Here is a 22,826-nt window from a genome sequence, read left to right on the forward strand (position 1 = left end):
GTGAATCTAGTATAAACATTTACAAGGATACGTCAATTCGTGGACGATAATTCAAGCTATCGATTAAATTTTTTATCTAACATGTTTCACTGTCCTAGTATCAAATTAAATCTGGTTTTTCCCTTATATCTTACCTACCGGAACATTGTTAAATTTCGCGGAATTACTAAACATAGAAATTCAAGAAAATTGATGTTAAACGAATACCAATAAAAGGAAACAAAAAATACCGATCATTCAACCACAACGAGAAACTCGTGCAATGTAGATTCACAACCAATATGTGTGGGTCTCCTAAACAGCCAACAACTGGACAGCTAATCATCAATGATTACATAGAGACTCTACTGAAGCCTGTGGAATTCTAAAACCACCACCAACAGGACAGCTAAACATCAATGATTACATAGAGACTCTACTGAAGCCTGTGGAATTCTAAACCACCAACAACTGGACAGCTAAACATCAATGATTACATAGAGATTCTACTGAAGCCTGTTCTTCAATGACCGAAAAAAACACGACATATTTATTTATTGCCTTGCACATCTTTTATTAATAAATTCGCTGGAATACATGTTATCACAGTTTTTCATGCTTGTATAAATCTCACACTCCGACAGTAAGAAGATTTAAGGCAGAATTTCCATAAGTTGTTTAAAGCGCTAAAAAGTGGAGATATTGTACAAAAGGTTTGCCATATATAAATGGATATTGGTCCTCATATTTGAACTACTAGTAACTACCATAAGTTATAGCTGCAGGACTGTAGCTCCCGGTCTGAAAAAATTCGGATGGACGAATTTTTTCAGACCGGGAGCTACAGTCCTGCAGCTACATAAGTTATTGATATCATAATAAAAGCAAAAATAGCTAGTGAACCATAGATTCTTATAATTCATCAAATAATTGTAAGCATGTGTCTTAATAAGTTGATATACAGTACCTATGAATAATAAACACTTTCAGCAATTTAGTATTTTTTTTTAAATTAAAAGAAGATAAATACATGTAAATGATAATATAGATCTCATTCTGAAAATTGTCAAAATCTTAAGGTATAGAGTGAATAAAAAAACAAATACCCAGAGAAACCATACATTGGGTTTTAAGTGCTTTTATACAAAAAAGTATATACAAAAAATTATCCCGCACAAGTACATATACTACCGGTATATTTATATTGCCTAAACATTAAAACTGCAGGCTTTCAATAGAGGAACAAAAGTTGTTGCAAGATCAATAAAAGTTAGGGCTTTGGTACATGTTGATTGTATGTACATTGGAGTGAAGGGTATCTTGTTTAACTCTCTAACATCCTGGAGTGTTTGTTGCATGGGAAAATCCATACACACCAATACATCCCTGTCCTTGAGATTCCAAAAATAATTAACGTTCTTGTCTATATAAAAACTATGTATAGATGTATGTAAGACACTTCTGAGTATTTATGAATTAAATTGGATATTTGATACATTTGTAGATTTACAGGAAAACAAACAACAAACTATAAGACATGGAATTATTCACTGTCCCATAAATAGTCCTCTTATAATTATATTTCTTAAAAATATAGAGAAAAAGTTCTGATCAACAGATGCTAAAATCTTGAGTAAGGTATATCAACAACAATAGATAAGATCGTGGACATGATAGGCACTTATCAGATTTAACAATTAATACTTATTTACAGCTACATAGTAATATATAAAACACCATTCTTTATTAGAGCAAAAATAGTTTTAGTTCTAACCGGTACTCAAATTTTCAAATTTATGTAAGATAAATGACACTAATATAGTCAGAATCTATACAATGCATGATTTAGTTTGATGGCATATCAAGAAACCTTTACAAATTAAAATCATCAAACTTTCTTCATCTCATGTCGAAATTTATACACTGTCTTTTGCAACAGTCACTTTATTCTAGAAAATGCACTTGTAAATACTTACTGTTTCCCTAACATGTTGTTGACCATAAATCATTTCAAATATAAGTAAATGGTATGAGTATTTTAAGAATGATTACAATTTGGAATTTCAAGAACCTAAGGACTAGCTTTAGTTTCCTACAATCTCTTTGATCATGATATTTTACAGAGGTCGTGGTACCGGTATTTTGTTAACTACAGTTAACGGAGGGAATCGGCTTATTGTATCATTATGTTAGTACATGTTTCATTATATCATCGTATCATCTCATTAATCATTGTAGCATTTTCTTTTGATTTGTCTAAAAAAAATTAGCTTGCCATGTAAAGAAAGACAAACTCTTTGATTGTGTCTATCACTGAGTATAAACACCTACACATGACTGAACTAAATGTAAAAGAATGTATATCTATATCGAAATATTACATGTAGTTAGTCAATACTTCTGAAGTAAAAACACCACAAAACAATTCAAAACTATAACATAAAAAAAAATCTTGAACATGAGACTACTAACTCCTCTACAAGTTTTTTACAAGTTGATTATAAAATTTCAACTTCACACATTATCCATATTCTTACAAAAAACCAACTGTTGCCATAATTGCAACTAAATGATATCAATTTATTACAGTCTGTTTTTCACTCAACACTCAAAAGGCTGGTGTCCTTTGTTCTATGGAGATACACACACACCTTTGCTGGAACCACCACTATGATAAGGCACACTCCCCCGCGATCCACGCCTTGGATTTTTACGAGGCCTTGATCTCGTCCACAGCGTGTAATCCCTCGCTGCGAAGACGGGACAGGATGGGCTGATAGATGTCCATGGTCAACGGAGCTAGCACCCCTCTTCTCTGGATCTCACCTTGAATGAGGACAAAATAAATGAGATTAATGACCTTGACCTTCAATAAATTACCTTGGATAAAATCAGGATTCCTATACACCTGCAGGTTATGGACAACCTTTGTAGCAAAAAATTACTATGCACAGAAATTGTAAGTATAGACAGATCATCCCTATATAAACTGGTACTCCTGTATCTACAAATAATTTCAGACTACCAGTTTAAAATTATTTTGAAGGCTTCAACAGCAACTTAATTGAATTTGTGAATCCATATTGGATTTTTTAATAAACAGAAAGCTCTATGCCTCTGTTCAGAGGATTTGACTTAATCAAGACATTTATCAATCCATTTAGAGTATTAAAAGTTGCAGAGAATTTCATCCGCCCAAGAGAGCTGCAATTAATTGTCAGCAGCATGAAAGCTTACCATCCAGCACCATCTTGGTTGCTATGGCAGTAGGAAGTCCGACAGTCTTGGCCATGGCGGAGTAGCCATTTTCCTCCCCGTAGCAGACAAAGTTGATGACCCGTTTCTCCTGGGATTTATCTGGCCATGTGACCCCGACATTGTGGTGCATCACTATCATGTCCTTCTCCCCCGGAGCTGTAACACCCAGACATAAAAGGATGTATAAATAGACTAGTCAGACCCCACAGCCTTCATTGGTTGGCCTGCTTGAACTTGTATATAATTAGTTTTATCTCTAGAATAATCTTTTCACATTATCACTGATTTTGTTTTTCGTTCTATGAATATTAATGATTTTATTGCGAAAGTTTCAGAGGGAATACTAATGTGAGAGCAGCTTATTTAAAAAAATTAAAGAAAATGTCTCAAAGAATAACTCTTTAAATACCAGCTTTTAATACTATTTATTTATGCCTATTGTTTATGTTTATTTATGTCTATTATGCAATGAAACAACTTACCAAAAGCAAGTTTCTTGGATAGGTAGTTAGACAATGTGTCTAGCGCGCTTCCCTTCTTGTCCATTGGCACTTCCTCCAACAACCCTAAACTGTTTATAAACATAAACCCATTTTATTAAAACTCTTGTAAATAATGTATTTATTATATGAAAACTTGTCCCATTTAATGAAGAACATTGTAAAAAAACGTCCAGTGTCTCACTGTGTTTAAAAATTGTTCACTATTATTTTAACTAGACGATTCGGGATAGTCATGTGAAAGTTATAACCACGAGAAATTCATAAAGGTAAAATCTACTAAAATGTGAGGCTTGTAAAATTACTCAAAAAAAGTTATCACAAACCAAAGATTGATTAAGAGATGAATACATGTACAAATAGGTTTTTGAATTATATTTAACTGTAACTTGCACCATAAACAAACTAACTCTTTTAATTAATAGATTTTACATTGTAACCTGCTTCCTGTTCACTCAATGCTGTTATTACAAACACAGACTTCCTAATGGATGACTATTCACTCAAGAGTTGTAACATACAGACTAATCGCTCATCTGTTACACACACACACACACACACGCACTTACTCTTCGATGGCCTTCAGCCTCCTCTCTGAGCGTCCTACTTTCTCAAACACTAGATCCTTCAGGCTGTCCTCAAACAAGTCAGGACTTTTGTCGAATAGTTCACACATGTATCCTTTCTGTTAACGAAAAAAAACCCAAAACATTACATTTAACATTGTTATTGATTATGATGTAAGTAATCTTAAATTTGTGCTATGGATTTAAGAGGAATGAACTGGTCGACATAGAATTAGTACCCAGTATGTCACTTAAAAGAGTGCTCTTCTGGCAGTTACATGTATTAATCAGAAAGGGGCTTTCCTCAGAAGTCAGTGCTCAGTAAAAACGTGAGTAAAAAAAACTGATTAGAAGAGATCCATCCATGTAGACACTAGTAACTCAGAGAGACTTGGTCCAAATTAAGAAGTCCACACCTGTGAGGAAGTCGGCAGAGACTGATCCAAGCAGACTCTAGGTTGGTAAGGGCTTACTCAGGTAGTCTGCAGTCAGACTTCCCTGGTCACCAATCAGTAGAGACTTAGACAGTCTTTGTTTAGTGAGTACAGTGTACTTACCCAGGTGGTCAATGGGCCGTTGGGATGCAGGCTTGCCACTTGCTCTGGGTTTAGTAACCCAAGCTGCATGATACCCTTCATGATGTGTGAGAACCCCTGCAAAAACAAATGGATAAAATAAAAGTCAGACATACAACATGGCTTATCTACAGATTAATTATCAATTTTTACTTCATTTCTAATAAGTTAATTAAAGAGCCTTTCAGAAGGCCATTTCAAGAGGGTTTTTTCCTTGGATTTTTCTTTATACCACTTAATAACTTTATACATTGTATATTAGAGTTTTCGTTACCTTGTAGCGAATTGTTCCTCTGAGGACGGTTTTAGCTGACTGGATGCTGTACTCATCGATGTACATAGTTGAGTCGCGGTTGGGGAAGCCCTCAAAGTTAAACCCGGGCATGAAGTCCAGGTCCTGCACAGCGTCTAACAGTCCGCCATTACCGGGAATCTCCAACACCTATAGACAGCAAAACATGCTAAATACCCAAAACAGATATGCTGATTCAAACATGTAGATTTTAGATAGAGTACATGTACGAGGGTTGTTCGGAAATTATTGAGACATTTTCTCTTATTCTTTTATTAAAAAAGATAAACTCTTGAAATGTCACCAAAAAGTAAATCAGGATAGAGATTATCAATGTGAAAAGTTTCTTGTCCATGGCATGAATAGATCATTCCTGGTAAGCTGGCCAACGTGCCTTCGTCCAGTGACCCGGCGCGACCGCAAACGTTTCGCAACGTCATTTTAACGCTTCTTATTGCTCATGTGTTTTAAACACCTTACAAACGAACGGAAATAAGAATTATTCTTTTTTTCTCATCTTTTGTTTTCATTTCAAGATGTCATCATTCACATTTTCTCTCATTCTTGGTTTTTTTAAAGGAAAAATCAAGTTATTTTTACCCGAAAGTCTAATTACTGTGAATGTCTCCTGCAGTCATTTTTTATATATTTTAGAACTGTTGACAACAGTTAGCGTGTCGAAAGTACTTGATAATTAATCCCTTTAGCCTAATTCTAGTTAAACAATCAGTGAAAAAATATGATGAGCTGAAGCTCTATACCTTGTTTTGTCATCGCATAGTTTTTTTAAGCAACTGCGTGGCCTTAAAAGGTCTTCTTCTGAGATTTCCACCAGTTTGACGGTTTTCAGTGCGCCGCCTTGACGTCAAAATTCAATGTAAATTCGTTGTCAGATTTCTATTGTTTGGTAAATACACGTGTACCATATCCGTATTTTAACTCGAACATCAGTGAAACTTAATCAAAAGTTAGTCGCAAAGTATAGCAAAATGAACATATTTAATTTGATTTCTTTTATCATTAACTGTAATTCTACGTACACTTATAAAGTAGATGTTTAAGTTGTTAAATCTCCGAGTTCAAGGCTGCGCCGGGTACCCCGACCACCGACTTGTTTATCTACCGTCGTAAAAAAAATATTAAATATTCTTTTAATATTACTTTGTTTTATTATTTTCTGGCGTTTCTTCCGTGTCGATGCCAATTTTCACCAAAATTCGTCAATTAGAAAAGAAAATATTCGAGTTGTCTCAATAATTTCCGAACAACCCTCGTATGTATGCAAAATCTTTATTTACTCTCTTAGAAAGGGTTTGCAAATGAAAACACAAAGCTTGCAATATTTGAATTAAAGTGATACCTGATCACAATCATTCAAGATATAAATCAGTCTTAATGTATGAAACCCCTTTTGTGATAGGTTTATGTGTCTTTTGTAAGATTTCTCTCAATATAATTTAATACATTACAGAAAAACACTGTTACAGCAAACTTGTAATGATGAATTCATGCTTTAAGTGATTTAAATAATTTTCCTGAATTTCTTAAAATTTAAACCTATTATACTATATCCAGATTTAACAAATTACGTTTATAAATAAGGAATCAAAATTACTCATCCCATGCAATTTGCTATAACCTTGTTTTACTGTACAGAGCTTTTTTTTAAAATTAATTTAAAAACAGATGCATAGACAGAAATATGTACATAGAGACGTGTATTTAGACAGTTTGACTTACACAGTTGTCTTGAAGGTATTTAGCACCACTCAGACAATTCAGCAGAACTCCTCTTGGGGACCAGCTACCAATGAGAAACAGCAGAGTGTATATATTGTACATACAATAGTGAAACTTGGCGAATCAAAGTACTGAGAGTACTAGCAGTCAGAGAGCACAAATTTTGTTACATTTACACTCATTCATGAAGTGTTATGAAATGTTCGGAATTCTGTATTGAGGGCCTGAATTGAAATAATATTCACAGAGAGATGTACAAGATTTCTTAAACACAAGTAAAACAGGAATTGTAGAAGAAATGTAGAAGAAATTAGAAGAGGTATTGATCGAATCTACTGAACTTGTTCATGGATAAAATCTTTTCCCATCCAAAACAAACTTGCCATTTGATGAAGAGTTTATGCTTCCTTTAACCTGTCAGAATTGCAAATGTCATCAAGAGTCTTGCAATCTGTTGGGACTGAATTGTGGGTATTTACCTGAATTTGTATCTGATTGGTGAGTTGGAATGTTCAGGGGCAGGTAATCCACCACACCAAGACACAAAGGATGAGATCTAAAGATAAACAAGATTGATAGAGAAAAATGAACAAATTCCTCAAGGCTTAAAGTAAAAATCTCCAATGTACAGAGTATAAATTACACATCATATGGCATGAACCACAAAAGTTTTTAACTCCTCTGTATACAGGTTATAAATACTCTAGATTCTTAATTAAACGCAAGGAACTAATATCAGCGTGAAATGATGAAAAGCACATCTCGTGGATTTTAAAATAATGCTTTTTTTTTAAAAAGATAAATGTAAACTAAATGAAACTATGACAAAACATTTGGCACTAGCGTTTTATATTCTCGGGATTCAAAGCAAAGCGATGAAAACACAGAATTACGTACTCGTGCAAGATGAAGAATCTACAGTTACTTCTCCAGCGTGCTTTACCTCAGTCAATTTTTTTCACCAGGACATGCTTGATAATTAAATTACTACCTTTTACTATTTTATTACCTTTCCTTCTGCATGTTTCACTAATTTAAAAGTAAATAACTCTACTGTATCGCTTGTGAATTACCTTCCCTCCTGCATGCTTGACCTCATCGAAGCACTCCATGGCCAACATGTGGTCGATTCCTGGGTCGACGCCCACCTCGTTCACTATGGTGACTCCGGCCTCTTTGGCTGCAGCGTCCAGCTCCCGCATTGCCGGTGAGATGTAGCTCGCGGTGACCATGTTCTTCTTGAACTTGATACAAAGCTTGGCCACGTCAGGGTGAAAGACATAGGGCAGGAGGCTGTAACACAGGCACTGGGTAATTGACAAGTGGTACACTTAGTCTAGTTCTTTAAGAACAGCAAGGATGATAATGTATCTACTGGAACATACTAGAATTGATATGGAATAAAAAGTAATTTTTACAGTTGTTGTTTTAATTCTGATAAAATTTGTCTCTCTTATCACAGAGCTTTGCACCTTAATTTTTCCTTTAACTATCAAATTTCTAATTGAATGATTACGTAAAATTGTATCAATTATATTCAATTACTTTCAATATATTCAAATACATCTAATGAAAATATATCTTTTTTATTCATTCAATTACTTAATCTATTATTTTTTTAAAAAATTTCTCTTGTTTCAAATTTCGTTGTATAAGCAGTTTTGTTAAAAAGAAAAAAATTATTTTCTATTTCAAATAAGCCTTTTTAAAAATTGCCAACAATGAAATCATGGCAATGAAAAATTGCCAACAAGAAATCATGAGAACAAATGAAGGAATAATAGGATAGAAAATATGATATGGGGTTAAAAATTGATAATCATTCTGTAATTGAAGCTAGATTTAAGTACCAGTAATTGCCAACAGTTAAAGTGTTGTAATACTTATCAGACTGTTTCTCTAACCTGACAACGATGTCATGCTGAGGAATAAGTTTCTCAAGTTCATCGTAATTCCTCTGGACGTCTATCAGTGTGGTGTTGACGTTTAATTTCCCTAGACTGTCCAACTCAGACTGGAGCTGTGACGCTGTAAATGATCGGGACAAACAATAACCCTGCTGTTTTTTGTATGGTACTGTAGGCATTCACTTGAGTTAAGAACTTAGATTTGAGGCCCAGAATTTACAATTACTGCTGTTTTTTGTACGGTGCTGTAGGCATTCACTTATAAATAAGTAAAATCCTTAGATTTGAGGCCCAGGATTTCAATAAGTAAAATCAGTAATGTCAAGGTCAGAACACAAAACCAAGAACTAAGATATTAAAAATAAATTTTTCATCATGTGTTGTGAAGTATAGAAACTTACTCTGTTTCTAACATTATAATCTTTAAAAAACATTAAGATATTGAATTTATAGCAACCTTAAAATTTTACTCAAGTCAGTTATCAGACTGAGTGTATGGTTGTCTGACCTGATCTTTTACACTGTCCTATTCTGGTGACCTTGACCTACTTACCCACAGTGACCTCTGTGTTTTTGCTCTTTGCGAGGTACTCGACCACAGGGAGGGACACGTATCCTGCCCCAAGGATCAGAACGCTCCTATTCTCGGGGTGTCGCTGGGCCTTCTGAGAAGAGCTAAGGAAAGATACAAAGTAAACCAATCATTTAAATAATTCGAGGATAGTCAAACAATTCATAAGTTTGGGGGGGGGGGGGGGGGGAGGGGAAGGGTTTGGGTTTTATTTCATTTAGGGGGGGGGGGGTCCAATCAGTCATTTCCATCTCCTTCCAGTTTATCAGGTATCATTTCTGCAGAATTCTCCTACTTGCCTGATATTCTTCCTTCTGAGTTCAGCAATGTATTCATGACTTGGAGTCAGTTGCCTGTTGGATGCAATCACCGCCTACAAATCCATAGTTTTTACAATCAATGAAATAATCTTTTAAAATCTTTAGAGAAATGATAGCTAGCATATAAAATAATTATGCATACACAGAGTAATTTTTTGCCTGGTTTATTTTTTTCTTGCCAATTTAAGAAAAAGATAAATTACCCTGTTTTATATTTGTCCTAACAAAGTTGTCACATGATTGTATATTTTTTTAAATCTATTATCAATTCACCCCATTTTAGAGTAAAGGAAAATTAAGAGCCTGAGGAAACATTTCCCTAAACACAGCACATGTATTCAAATCATATATAGCACTTAAAAATATGGCAAACACAACCTTCTGTGAAACCATTTAAATTTGTGGGGGCAATTTTCATGGATTGTGGATAAAATCAGATACAACTGTAGCCTAATTCCTACAGCCAGCGGAATATCAAGAGTGACCTTTCAATGCCCCGACAAATAAAGGCAATATGTTTTCAAATTCTTCCTTAGTTTTTGGTTTGTTTCTTTATATATTAACAAAAGAAATGTTGACTGTGTTTTTGGGCATCATTGATTATATTACCCCCCCCCCCCCTTGGCATAAATATATTGCCCTCCGCTTCACATCAGGCAATATTTCGTCCCTCGGGGCTAATATAATCAATATTGCCCTCAAACCCTGTCAGTATTTGCATATTAAAGTTAAAAGAGGCTTAAACAAGAGATAAACTGAGTGTGAAAATGGCAGCAAACTGGGTTTTTTCTTTTGTGTGAACAGTTACTGTATTCATAATCTATTTATAATCCATTTGTCAACCCCGATTTGAAAAACACTTCCTATGTAAGGAAATTAGGTACTCTACAGTATATGCAATATTTTGCCAAAAAAATAACAAAGTTCAACAGCTGATATTTTTTCTAAAAATTATCAAAAATCCAAATGCATATGCACATTGCTGATACATGGCAAACTGATCTGTAAAACAATTTCTTATTTTGAAAACTGTAGGAGGAGTTATCCATACAATAGGGGTACCCTATATGCAATATTATGTCAAAAATGAAGTTCAACAGCTATTTTTTTCTCTCAAAATTTATCATTATAAACTGTTCCATATTTCTCAAAAACCAGTGTTATCTTTATTAAAATGCCAAACATAAAGTAGTTTAAATTGGTTGAATAATGAAGAAATTCAGGCATATTGGCTTCCAATATGGCAGACAATGGGAAATAGCTTTTGCTAAAACTGTATCCATCAAAAACTCTCTAAACTCAAACTTACATTTTTGACCACTAATGGAACATCATAGTCCTCCCAAGGCAATTTAGCAGGGAACTTGAGCTGCAAAGAAATTCAAAAATAAAATATAGGACTCTGTGTAAGTGAAAGAGAACTGTTTTCAGCCAACTTTGTCTCAAATCATCTCATTAAAAGGACAAGATAACGAAACAATACATATAAATATACATATACAATAAATATATCATGTGTCAAGCTACATTCTTTCTAGTAAGACCAATTTTTCTAAAAGAATTTAATCCATTTCATATCGTATCCGATCTTAAACTATCAGGGTTATTTAGGGTTAAATGCTGCTACAGGTACTCCCAGTGTTTTAGAGTTGTTATGCCTCAGCATTTGTATTTGATAACGTGTACAGATCAAATAGATCAAATACGTAAAATAATATACCATGTCTGGAATGTATGGAAGCAGGAGGTTTCCAAAGAAATCTGTGGCCTCCTTGGGAATCTGTGCCGGCATGTTATCGATGGAGCATATGAGAGCTCCACTGCCCTGAAAACTGTGAATGTTGGTGAAATTAGAGACAGCCCCAAAAACAAGATCAGGCAACTGAGATACAACACCTTAAGAGGACACAATAATGAGAGTGGGACTTAAAGTCTTGAACATCACAAGAAATACCCAAACACAGTGACTTGATTGATCATCTTATTGCTTTTTGCATTCTACACACCAAAAGTTAACAACTTGAGGATGCATTTACAGTACTACATTTTTATCACTGAGTAAAGCAAAATTTAACTACATTATCAAATCAGATTGTCATTATTTCTATTAAAGAAGTCTATTCAATCTAATATCTGTTCACCGATATTACAAACATAAGAAAGCAAAAAAACAACTAATTTATAAACACCAAAATAAATCTTTCTTTGCCTGCTGACCTCTCTGTTTCCATGTTCTGTTCTGCGTCGTACAGACAGAACGGTTTATCGATAGTGGTGCACTCCTTCACAAATTCAATGGAGCCACCCGGGTCCGCCGAGATGTCACAGATTGCCAGCAGGCGGTGGGGTAGGTGGGGACAGCCCGGGCTCGAGGGAAGCCAGGGGGCCTGGATGGGCCTCAGTAGGATCTTGGCGTCGGGAATGGTGATGAGACGGGGGGCGTTTGGGGCCCAGTAGATACCGTTAATGATGACCGAGGCATAGGGTGCTATCTGTGTACGATAGAGATGTGATAGACACGATTAATTACTGAGGAAATCTGTGGTAGACAATGGCAACATGACAAACACACAGAGTAATCAGTGAATTAAAAGGACAGGGTTGTAAATTTATGCTGGAAATTTTCGACCACAACTTCTAATGATTCTACAATGTAAACAAACTGTGTACTTTTTAAATCCAAACGCTAAAATTATTTTTGTTTCATTTGAGCACTTCAAAGTTATTTATACCTACATGTACCGTATCTAAGTTACATATGTCTAAAATGTACCTTCTGACTGAATGTAGAAGCGTATCTGTAAGGGTGCACCTCGAACTCCTCCGCATCAAATTTACCACCCTCCTTCCTGACATAATGATCGTCTCTCCGGGCCACACACACGTACAGCTTGTTGGTCGCTGAAAAATAGGCCAAGATAGAACAAAATTATCAACAATAGTCTTTACAAACAGAAAATGCTTGAAATTTAATTTTTGACTTTATATTAGATTTAGATAAAAAAAAAATTAAATAAAAAATAATTTTATTTTTTATTTTTTTAGTTTTTATTTCCTCTTTACATACTAGATAATCTCATATCATTTATTTATTGTAACTATTACAAATCTCAACAAGGAAAAAAAGGTAGATGTATTCATTATCTATATCAACTGGATTATCAACTATATTGGACAGAACAAATTAAATATAAGTTCTTATCCTTATTTCATCAAAGATATAACAAGATTATTGACAAGCCCCTAAAGCTTACCCTCGCCCCTATGTTTGGCTATTTTCTAGCTTACCCCCTTGTTTGGCTACTTTGGGCAGGCTCTCTGGTTCGATGTATTCATGGGGAAACTCCTGGAATACTTCCTGAGCACCCTAAAGAAATCACAAGTCAATGACATTATAAATAAATATACAAATTGTCAAACCATATTGTACAAATATACACTATGTCATTGGCATTTATATATTCTTAACAAAAAGCAAGACTTTTTTTTATTCAATTCTCATTATTTTTTAAATGAATACAGTGTAAGCTATAATTTTACATAAGCTTGTGCAATTTGGTCTTATACATGCAGCGTAAATGGACTAGCAGATTGGATTTTCTAGATTGATACCTGTAGATACCTGGATTACTTTGTGCTTACTTGTGACACATTTCCGGATCCTGTGAAGACAAAGACAAGCGGACCGATGGACTTTGGGAGCCGGTCGAGCGCGATCTCATACCCCGCGTCTCTCACCGCCTGTCTGGCCTGCTCTGTGTTACGATAATTGTGACTCGGCCCTATGTGCTGTATCAATGACAAATCAATTACCGGTACCTTTATTATTAAACTGTTAAATACAAGTTCAGGGCTTCTTACAATTAAAAATACTGGTTCACAATTATATTTCGTTTATACCCTCATGGTTTTTGAGATATACTTAGTTCATGATAAATTTAAATCATATTGTAAATGAGATACAGACCCAAAAGAAACATTTGATGAGATGAACAAAGTTTAAAATGAAATCATCTCAAGATACAGTCCATGAAGAAACCATTGATGAGATGTACATAGTTCTCATTGAAATTATCTCAAGATACAGACCTATGGAAGGGAATTACCGCCAAAATTCTATGTATCTTGCTTTTATTCTTATTATGCTTACTTCTTTATTCGTCTTTACATTTACACTTGCATGTCACTTAATTGTTATCATATTCATGCCTATCCAATTTCACTTTGATTCTCTTTGATCCTTCATTGTTTGCTTAATTCTATGTTGCAACATTCTCTTCTTATTCGTGTAAATGCTTTCTTCTATCTCTGTTACAAACGTGAATTCAAACACGCAAACCAGAAAGCACTTTCAATAAAGACGAATACAAGTTGCATGAATTTAATGCTGCATTATGACGCCAGGCGGCAGTGTGTGCGCTACAATTGCTGCTCCCGAAGATTTATTAAAACGAAACTAACAAATGGCATAAATTTAATAAATTCGTGAAAACATCTCAAATTAAGGGTTTAGTATAGGAATATAAAATACATGTTAATATAATTAACTTTTAACAAGCCACGATATACGCAGACTTAAAAAGATACGGATTTTTTTTTGTGTAAATGAAAAATGCCTCCGCGCAGTTCTAAAAAAAATCAGAGGGGGGGGGGGTCTGAGAGATAATTTTGTATTAAATTTTTTATTGGTTGATTAAATAAGTGTGAATTTTCCATTGGGGATGGATCTGATCTCATTCTAGATCCGCAATGCAATTATGCACCATATATATATGCAGTAACAAATTATTTGCAAATTATTTGCAGGAACGCTTAATTTTTAGAAGAGGAACATGTCATAAGTACTTGTCGACAGAATTTTATTTTCATTTGAGGTGAAAAGAGGTGGGATGATGCACGGTTCTGTCCACAGGTACCCGTGGAACATGTAGATGAAATAGAAATAAATTTAAACCAAATTTAAAGATGTTTTTGAAAAACAATAAAAGGACTGGGGTACGAAATACTTAGAAGTAGCTTTTCTTGTACTCTAGTACGTGTGAAAATTATCACTTGCATGAATCACTATGTACCTCTCGTAAGGCTACAGTACTGTGTATCCATGATTAAATGCGATGAATTAATATCCGCGTGAAATTCCGGGTTAAAAAACTTAAAACTGCAGGTTTTAAAATCTCACTTATTTTTCTAAAAGTTTTGAACTTGTGATATGAAAACTAAGTTTGGTGCACGCGATTTTATATTCTTGCGATTCGGCACAGAACGGTGGAGTCGCAGAGGTAAACGCGGTAAAATTAACAAATCTAAATTATCAGTGATTTAATTACACAATGAGTAAACAAAAACAAACCAGGCAAAGAGATTAAAATACGGTATGTGATATCGATATGACTGTTTATACGTTTTGGTTTAAAATCTAAATCAAATAAAAATTCTTATATATTAAAGTTCTAAATAAAATATTTTTTTCTTCCAAAATACAAAACATTAATAATGTATGCTTCTTATTTACACAGATTTTTGAAGTGATAAAAATGTGTATGTATCACTCACAGCCATGCTTATTGTAGGTTTGTTTATTTTAATATTGTTTAGATTTGAAGGTGTTTAAGCTATGATACATGTAACTTAGAGACATAAACCTCATACATGTCGTCTTGATTAAATGAATAGTTGATTTGACCGACTTCCATATCAAGCTTGCGATGCTGATAATTATGATACGGGTGCTAATTATGGGAACTGTAAGATTATATCGTCTCATATAAATAACTGATGCACAGACTTAGAATTTTATTTTATTTTAGGAGGGGGTCCAGTCACCCCACCGCCCTTGAAAATATAAACTTTTTTAAATTCACATAGTAAACCTACTGAAAATAGAACTCGACCTACCCCCCCCCCCCCTCCCCGGCAAACAAAATTATAAATTATCCCTTAAGTTAGTACATTAACCTCCCCTCCATTTCTTGATCTGAACCGTGATATAAACATTGGAGCGAAATGTCATGGTGCGAAATATCCCATATTTAGCTAGCTACGGTGGCAGGGGATAGTTTTTTTGGTCGAGGAAATGTGAGGCAGATAGTGCTCATATATGTGATTTAATTTTTCGGTGGATTTTTAAATTTGCTAAAATTGGTTTGCATGCAGGGGACACATGGTCCCCACTCTTGAGAATTTTTAAACATTTCAGAATAAAACAAGTACAACTTACATATAACACTATAAAGAATAGCCAGGGACGGTCTCAAAATTTTCTGAAAAATGGCCCTTTTTTCATATTTTCACGGGTCCAGAACCACGCTCCAGTCCCGAGCAACTGCCATAAACTACCATAGGATTGGTAGCTTAATGTATACCCATGCAAATGATCACCAATTGATGGGGGGTCAATCACCTTCTTTTCGAGTGACATTTCGTGTTCTGAACCCACCCTACTTTTCAAGCACAAAACCGAAAGTGAAAAGTTTGGCCACAGTTTCGCATTTTCATTCCATATCTGATGAAAAATGCTACCAGTAATAAAGTGTCATATATCAATGAAATTGACATGAGCTCCTCTATCCACAAAATGAATGCAATTAATATTCTACCAATTTATACCCCTCAAATAACCAGCCAAACCCCAGGTTCTCCCTTTATTTCAAAATTTTGACGGGTCTTTCCTTCGAAACTATCCCCTGCCACCTACGTTGGTTTTTTTCGGGGAGCAGCATTTGTAGCGCGCACACTGCCGCCTGGCGTCATAATGAAGCATTAAATCCATGCAACTATTCGTCTTTATTGAAAGTGCTTTATGGTTTGCATGTTTGAATTCACGTTTGTAACAGAGATAGAAGAAAGAATTTACACGAATAAGAAGAGAATGTTGCAACATAAAATTAAGCAAACAATGAAGGATCAAAGAGAATCAAAGTGAAGTTGGATAAGCATGAATATGAAAACAATAAAGTGACATGCAAGTGTAAATGTAATGAAGAATAAAGAAGTAAGTATAATAAGAATAAAAGCAAGATACATAGAATTTTGGCGGTAATTCCCTTCCATACAGACCATGGAAGAATCATTTGATGAGATGCACAAAGTTCAAAATGAAATCATCTCAAGATACAGACCAAGGAAGAAACCATTCATGAGATGCACAAAGTACTCAATGAAATCATCTCGAGATACTGACCATGAAGGGTGTGTGGTGTCCTAGGGCCAGCAGTCTCAGTCCCAGGCCGTGGAGGATGTTTATCATCCCCGCCACCCCTGCATATTTACCAAACGCCACTGTACGCTGCCCGCTTTCATCCACCATTCGCTCGTAGTCAATCAGCCGGATATTCTGAAAGTCAATCAAAACAGCATTGTTACTCAATAGTTCACAGTGATCATGAAATCATGGTGTAAAGATTTAAATAGGATTAAGACATCTTCGTGTTCAGATAGAACTTTACAAAAATATCAAGTGAAAAATATCAATTTTAACCATTGACATCATTGATTGAAAAATTATGTAATTAATTTATAAAAGAATCAAATGATTAAAAAGATAGACTAGAATTATGATTCCCTCCGAGAAAAAGACTTGGAAGGCGTTCATACCTTTTCTATAATGGCGTCCAACAGAGGCATATTGTCCTTCTGTGCCTTGATGGTGTGAGAGAAGAAGGCATAAGTCTTGTCGGGCAGAAGTAAGTCAATGGGCACAGACTTAACCCCTATAATCAGCTCAGCCTCACTCAGGTCTTCCTCGATGACCGCCCCCACAGCTGAATACTCCTGTAAGAGACCACAAAATTGTGTCAGTGTCTGGTAGAAAAAGATTGCCATTAGAATCTACTTTTTAAATTTCTTAGTTGTAAAATTTATTGTTCCTCTTTTTTTAATCTTGCAGAATTGAATCAAGTTCAATTTGTTTCTCTTTTGAAATAAAACAATTTATTTACTTATCATAGAATCTTTTGAGCATCATGTTATTCACATTTTGTTCACTTGTGAGTTGGTGTATTGAAATCTAGGCCAGCATTTTTTTATTTTTAGGTTTACAAACCCGCCGCTCGGTTTTCTGAGTTTTTAGAAAAAAAATAAAATTACAAAAAAGATCTTTTTTTTCTCCCCGACAGCAAATTTTTTCTAGTAGGAAAAGTGTATCGTCATTGTTATCACAGAGGCATAAAATCTGCTCTTTTTGTGTCATGATAGCCTAAAAATTTCTTACACATCTTTTTCTCGTGCTACATTCTTCAGAGACTCTGCTGTAAGTTTCATACTTTGAAGTTCTACCGACAGTGTTGACCAGTGGCTAGACGAGATAGTCACACCTCATTGAACATGGCTTCGATAGTTACCTGTGCAGCTGTTTTCAAGTACATCGCCTTAAAATGATTCCCTTTCTTTTTGTGTTGAATTGGCATATGTATTCATTGGCTTTTTTAAAAATTTATTTTACAGAGAGAGAGAGAGAGAGAGAGAGAGAGAGAGAGAGAGAGATGTATTAGAGATATTCTGCAGTAACTATTCTCATGAACACATTTTAAAGTGGCCTGCCTAAAAAAATCATATTATTGTTTGTGCATTTTCCGTTATTTTCAATTTAAATTTACCATTACATAATTAATTGCATAGTTGTACTTTGTACATGGAAATTCAACAGGATAAAATACATGCACACATATAGTTGCAGTGATTTTATAGAGTCTGTTCACATTCACAATGTTATGTTTGAGTTTTCTCACATATAAACACCCAAACCAATTTTGTAAAAAAAAATGTGAGAGATCAATGAAGTTGAATATTTTTTAACTGCAGAAAACATGAAAGTAATAAATATTTTATATATTAGTAATTAAATACTAGTATAATACAGGAGAAAACATTATTACTTTATGTACATAAAATTTAGGTTGTTTTTTATTAAATGAAATGTTGACATGTCCGACAATAGTTTGACTGGTAACTTTGAATCTTGGGCTAGTAACTTTGTGGCCAAATTTTGTAATTGCACACCCCTGACATTGCTATATGTACATGTAATATCAAAGCTGTATGTCTAATATTCTATTGTACTATTTCAGAGATATGTTACACTGATGACATACTTTTCACATGCTACACTTGATGCAGTTACACACCACTATCATGAAGTTGTCATTCATTATATTTATATTAGAATTAAGATGATGTCATAAAAGTTTTTTTTTCTCCTATAGAACTTTACAATTTTGTGATTCGTAAACCTAAAAGTAAAAAAATTGTAGGTCAAAAGAGATTTTTATTTTTTTTTTATTTCCTCCTCCTACGGAACTTTATCATTTTGTGGTTCGTAAACCTAAAAATAAAAAAATGCTGGCCCTATGTTGAAAATAAACTTCAAAAATTTTTCTATTAAAATTTTGAAAGTGTTCTGTTATACAATGACATATCTTTTTTCGTTTCATATATTAAACAAGGCAGGTCAATTTAAAGAGTAGTAGGAATAAGTACGCTAGTACTAAGGACTTGAAACACTCCGCTTGCCAGAGGTCCCTGGTTCAAGTCCAATCTGAAAAAACAGGGTGTTAGTGTGTCCAATTCACAAAACAATTAAATTAGCATAAAAATAGCAAAAATTAAGTATCTCTATGCATTCTTTTCATTAAATATAATAGCAATGTCCTTATATAAATATGTATTTGAATGAGAAAGAACAACTGTGGAATCATTTGAATTTGTGTTGACCAAATTTTAGTTGATTTTGTTTTGTCATCTACCTCAATCAAATTATAATACAGTGTATTTATTTATTTCAGATAAATCTTAAACCAATATAGATAGGAATTACCTAAAATACTTAACAAAGTTGACTTTTCACTTGCTAAAGATTGTTTTCCCCTATCCACAAAACTTAATGATTCCACAAATAAAAGATGATATAAACAGTTCCAAATGGTTTATTGAGATATTTTGTGGGTTTTTTCTGTTAATTTTCCATAGCAATAAGCAATGTGAATTCGATAACTTTTCCCATGCATGTCTAACATTTGAAAAGCTAGCAAAACACATGAAACTACTACTAACAGATTTTAAAAATACACTCAGTCACTCAGACTGTTACAGTCAGAACAATATCACCTACTAATTACACAATTGATGTCAAATAAACCAAAGAAATAGGATACATGAATGATTAAAATAAAATCAACAACAACAGGCACCGACCTGCATGTTATAGGCTCTTCTATTGGACGGCTGGACAATGACCTTGACCCCACTCTTAACCAGCTTCCGGACGTGTTGAGGATTCAGGGGGGCCCTCCTCTCCCAAACGTTGATCGTCTCTCGTCGAATGGCCATGACCTTGGGCCCCTCAGACAAGAAACGCTGGGCCACCTCATGGTGTGGAGAGAGGACCCGGGAACAAATCTGCTGTGTTGTTTTCCTCCACATCCTTGAAAGGTCAAGGATATTACCTTGGATGCCAATTGCCTTCTGTTAGTTCTTTGGTCTCTCTTTTTCTCTTTGCTAAAGGTTTTAGGTCTCAAATACAGTCCTACAAAATTATTAACGTGGATTGTGAAAGATAAAGTTTTCAAAGCATTATATGTGGCAAATTACACAATCTAGCAGGTAAGCTTTGCAAAGATTAAATACAATGCAATATGATGCATATGATCTCGATTCCTCAACCCATCCTAACCACTGCCAAAAAATAAATGTAGGCCTAATTACTCTTTATAAAAGCAACTCAATTACTCTGTGCTAAATAAAGTGTGTAAGTTGTGTTTTTAATCTAATTGAATCTCATCCTTTCACTACTGTGTCTATCAGTATCTGTTTTCTATTCTCCATGTATATACAGTCTGTAACCCACCCCCCCCCCCCTTCCAATGCCTTAAACGCCATATGAAAACTGCAAGTTTTGCATGAAATAAAAAAAAAAACAATATATCACTTCTACTTTATTTTAAATTCATGTGCGGATGTCTTTTTTTTTCTTTAGAGGTCTCCGTGACCCGATTTTATGAATACCTCCCGTGGTGAACCTCAACTTTCATGTTATTCAGTTTCAAAAGCTCAACCTACCGAGAAACTGGAACAATTTTCGTTTCAGTTCGATTGCTAAATATTGTTACTTTGTTCTGGAAAATTCTAAACTAATTTCAAATACGCATTTTTAAACGGATCGGCATTAACAAACAAAAACATTTTGGAGCACTGCCATCATAAATTTCTATGTCGAAGTACAAGTCATGGCTGAAACAAAATTTATATTCAACAAGGGTCCACAAAAGCAAAATGTTGTACAGAAAAGTACTTACTCCTTCTAGCTCGGGCAATGTGCGTTTTGATTTGTTTTCGTCTCTCTAGTGTAGGTTATCACCGATTGTCAGTTGTCTGCAGATATTATTGTAAACATGTCCGACACAACTCAGCCAATGAAATCGCAATTAGCAGCACACCCCCGTGTGTACAAGGTGAACGCTGAAGGACGTGTTTATTTTTAGACGAAAGGGGGGGGGGTGCGGTTCCACTGTATACTAAGTATATACTCTGTATAACCAGACCCCACGTTGCAAATAAATGTATGATATACATGTTAATTGTTAATTTCACTAAAGATTATATTATTAAAGTCATTTACATATAAAAGGGATGCAAAATAAAAACTGAAAAGAAGCATACATGTATGATCGAATGGTTTATATATGAGAGAGAGAGAGAGAGAGAGAGAGAGAGAGAGAGAGAGAGAGAGAGAGAGAGAGAGAGAGAGAGAGAGAGAGCTGTCGATCCAGGATTTTCCCCATTTTTCTTTTGGGGGAGGAGGTCGATCTGCCCCGCCCCCATTTTCCACCCCCCCCCCCAAAAAAAAAAAAACCAAACAAAAAAACAAAACAACGATGCAACATTATATGCATGTGAATAATTATACATGCACAGTTGTTACCGATCGTATTTAGTCATTCAAACTGACGGAATATTTTTTGACAGTTCTCTTCAGTGATCAAGTCACTGATTCCGAGTCGCTATACATATGTCTCTATTGGTCAGAAAGTAAATCTATGCACTTCATTCTTTAAAAGTCCTCTTCTCTACGTATACTCATGGACATCTTGTAGACAAACCGAGTGCATGCTTTGAGTTAAATTATTACAGAAGCTTCTATTAATCGAAATAGTGAAATGGCGCCCTGGATCAGGTGTATTGGTTCATCATGTATTATAGTAGGGCATGACTTTATTGACCATTTAATGAATATGCATTATAATTCTTTAAAAATATTCTCTAGATCTACTACATGTACTATACTCTGTCCCAAGATATACCGGATTTACATTTTGCTTATAATAATTGCATGATAATTTATAAATACCTCAGGGTTCAAACGGTGTTCATTCAAAAGTATGAAAAATTTCCAAGATTTCTCAGTCGAAACGCCCCTGTTAGCTTATCAGGTTTCAAAACAATGCTTTAAAATGTGATGTCTACGGGGATTTTGTATTGCAGGAAGCCCGGATGATAACGTTGTAAAATTGCGCGATGTATATATTCCGAGTGTATTCCGAATGGAGAAAAGATGTAAACACTCCCCATTATTATAAATCGCCGTAAGGAATCGTTTTTCGTTCCTGTGAACTTTTACGAGTGAAAGATGATAATGTGTGAATTGTCTTGGAAATTATCCATTTTAACTATTTCAATTGCACTTCTTTCACACTGTTAGAAACTACAGTGTATCATAAAGAAATTGCGAAATCCATGTCCCCTTGGTCATGGGTGTTGGTGGGGCTCTCTATCTATCATGTAGGGAAAACATATGTTCGTATGTACATTTATTCTTTCAATTGTTTATTGCTATTCCTATATGAAAATTCTGGAAAAAAAATTGAAAGATGTACATGTATACCTAATAGATTTTTTAACCCTGATAATTCTGCTTTAAAAATCATGTGATACATTTTACCTTTAAAGTTTATTACCTTCGCTTAAAAATACTTTAATTACTGTGTATTCGCTGCGCCGCCTTGACGTCAAAATTCAATATACCGTCGTATTCAGAATTCTATAGGCCTATATTGCTAAGCTTGGTAAATTACATTATTTTGTACTATCTCCGAATTACAACTCGAACACTAGTAAAACTTGCATAT

At 34.6% G+C, this 22,826-nt stretch overlaps 2 protein-coding genes across 3 annotated transcripts in view; one reads left to right on the forward strand and one right to left on the reverse strand.

The window, feature by feature from the left end:
• Window positions 1-22,826, forward strand: part of LOC105322563 (uncharacterized) — an 89,470-nt gene that overhangs the window by 23,171 nt on the left and 43,473 nt on the right. The gene's annotated exons all lie outside the window — the stretch shown is intronic.
• On the reverse strand, window positions 1,434-21,151 carry LOC105322594 (alpha-aminoadipic semialdehyde synthase, mitochondrial). 2 transcript variants are annotated; one of them, XM_034448845.2, is made up of 22 exons: window positions 20,997-21,151; window positions 19,897-20,227; window positions 17,302-17,478; window positions 16,889-17,041; window positions 13,351-13,497; window positions 12,997-13,075; window positions 12,482-12,609; window positions 11,926-12,200; window positions 11,429-11,540; window positions 11,018-11,077; window positions 9,688-9,761; window positions 9,371-9,492; window positions 8,815-8,938; window positions 7,984-8,203; window positions 7,390-7,466; window positions 6,911-6,974; window positions 5,153-5,320; window positions 4,861-4,956; window positions 4,307-4,422; window positions 3,720-3,808; window positions 3,217-3,393; window positions 1,434-2,805 (listed from the first exon to the last, which is right to left on the reverse strand). In XM_034448845.2, exons 2-22 carry the CDS (start codon window positions 20,122-20,124, stop codon window positions 2,690-2,692), a joined length of 2,802 nt encoding a protein of 933 aa, XP_034304736.2. In that variant the 5' UTR covers window positions 20,125-20,227; window positions 20,997-21,151; the 3' UTR covers window positions 1,434-2,689. The 2 variants fall into 2 exon arrangements, with proteins under 2 accessions (XP_034304736.2, XP_034304739.2); XM_034448848.2 differs by lacking the exon at window positions 20,997-21,151 and adding an exon at window positions 19,183-19,240 and having other exon boundaries at window positions 19,897-20,036.

The sequence above is a fragment of the Magallana gigas genome, chromosome 4 (genome assembly GCF_963853765.1).
Source record: "Magallana gigas chromosome 4, xbMagGiga1.1, whole genome shotgun sequence".
Lineage (NCBI taxonomy): Eukaryota > Metazoa > Mollusca > Bivalvia > Ostreida > Ostreidae > Magallana > Magallana gigas.

What these genes read in the sequence shown, in the direction of transcription:
- LOC105322594 (XM_034448845.2), bottom strand. Translation starts at nt 20,124, where the DNA reads ATGTGGAGGAAAACAACACAGCAGATTTGTTCCCGGGTCCTCTCTCCA. An exon ending in GAAGAGCCTATAACATGCAG is followed by an intron (nt 17,479 to 19,896) that starts GTCGGTGCCTGT and finishes GGTCTCTTACAG; the next exon opens with GAGTATTCAGCTGTGGGGGC. An exon ending in CCAATCAGATACAAATTCAG is followed by an intron (nt 6,975 to 7,389) that starts GTAAATACCCAC and finishes TCTCATTGGTAG; the next exon opens with CTGGTCCCCAAGAGGAGTTC.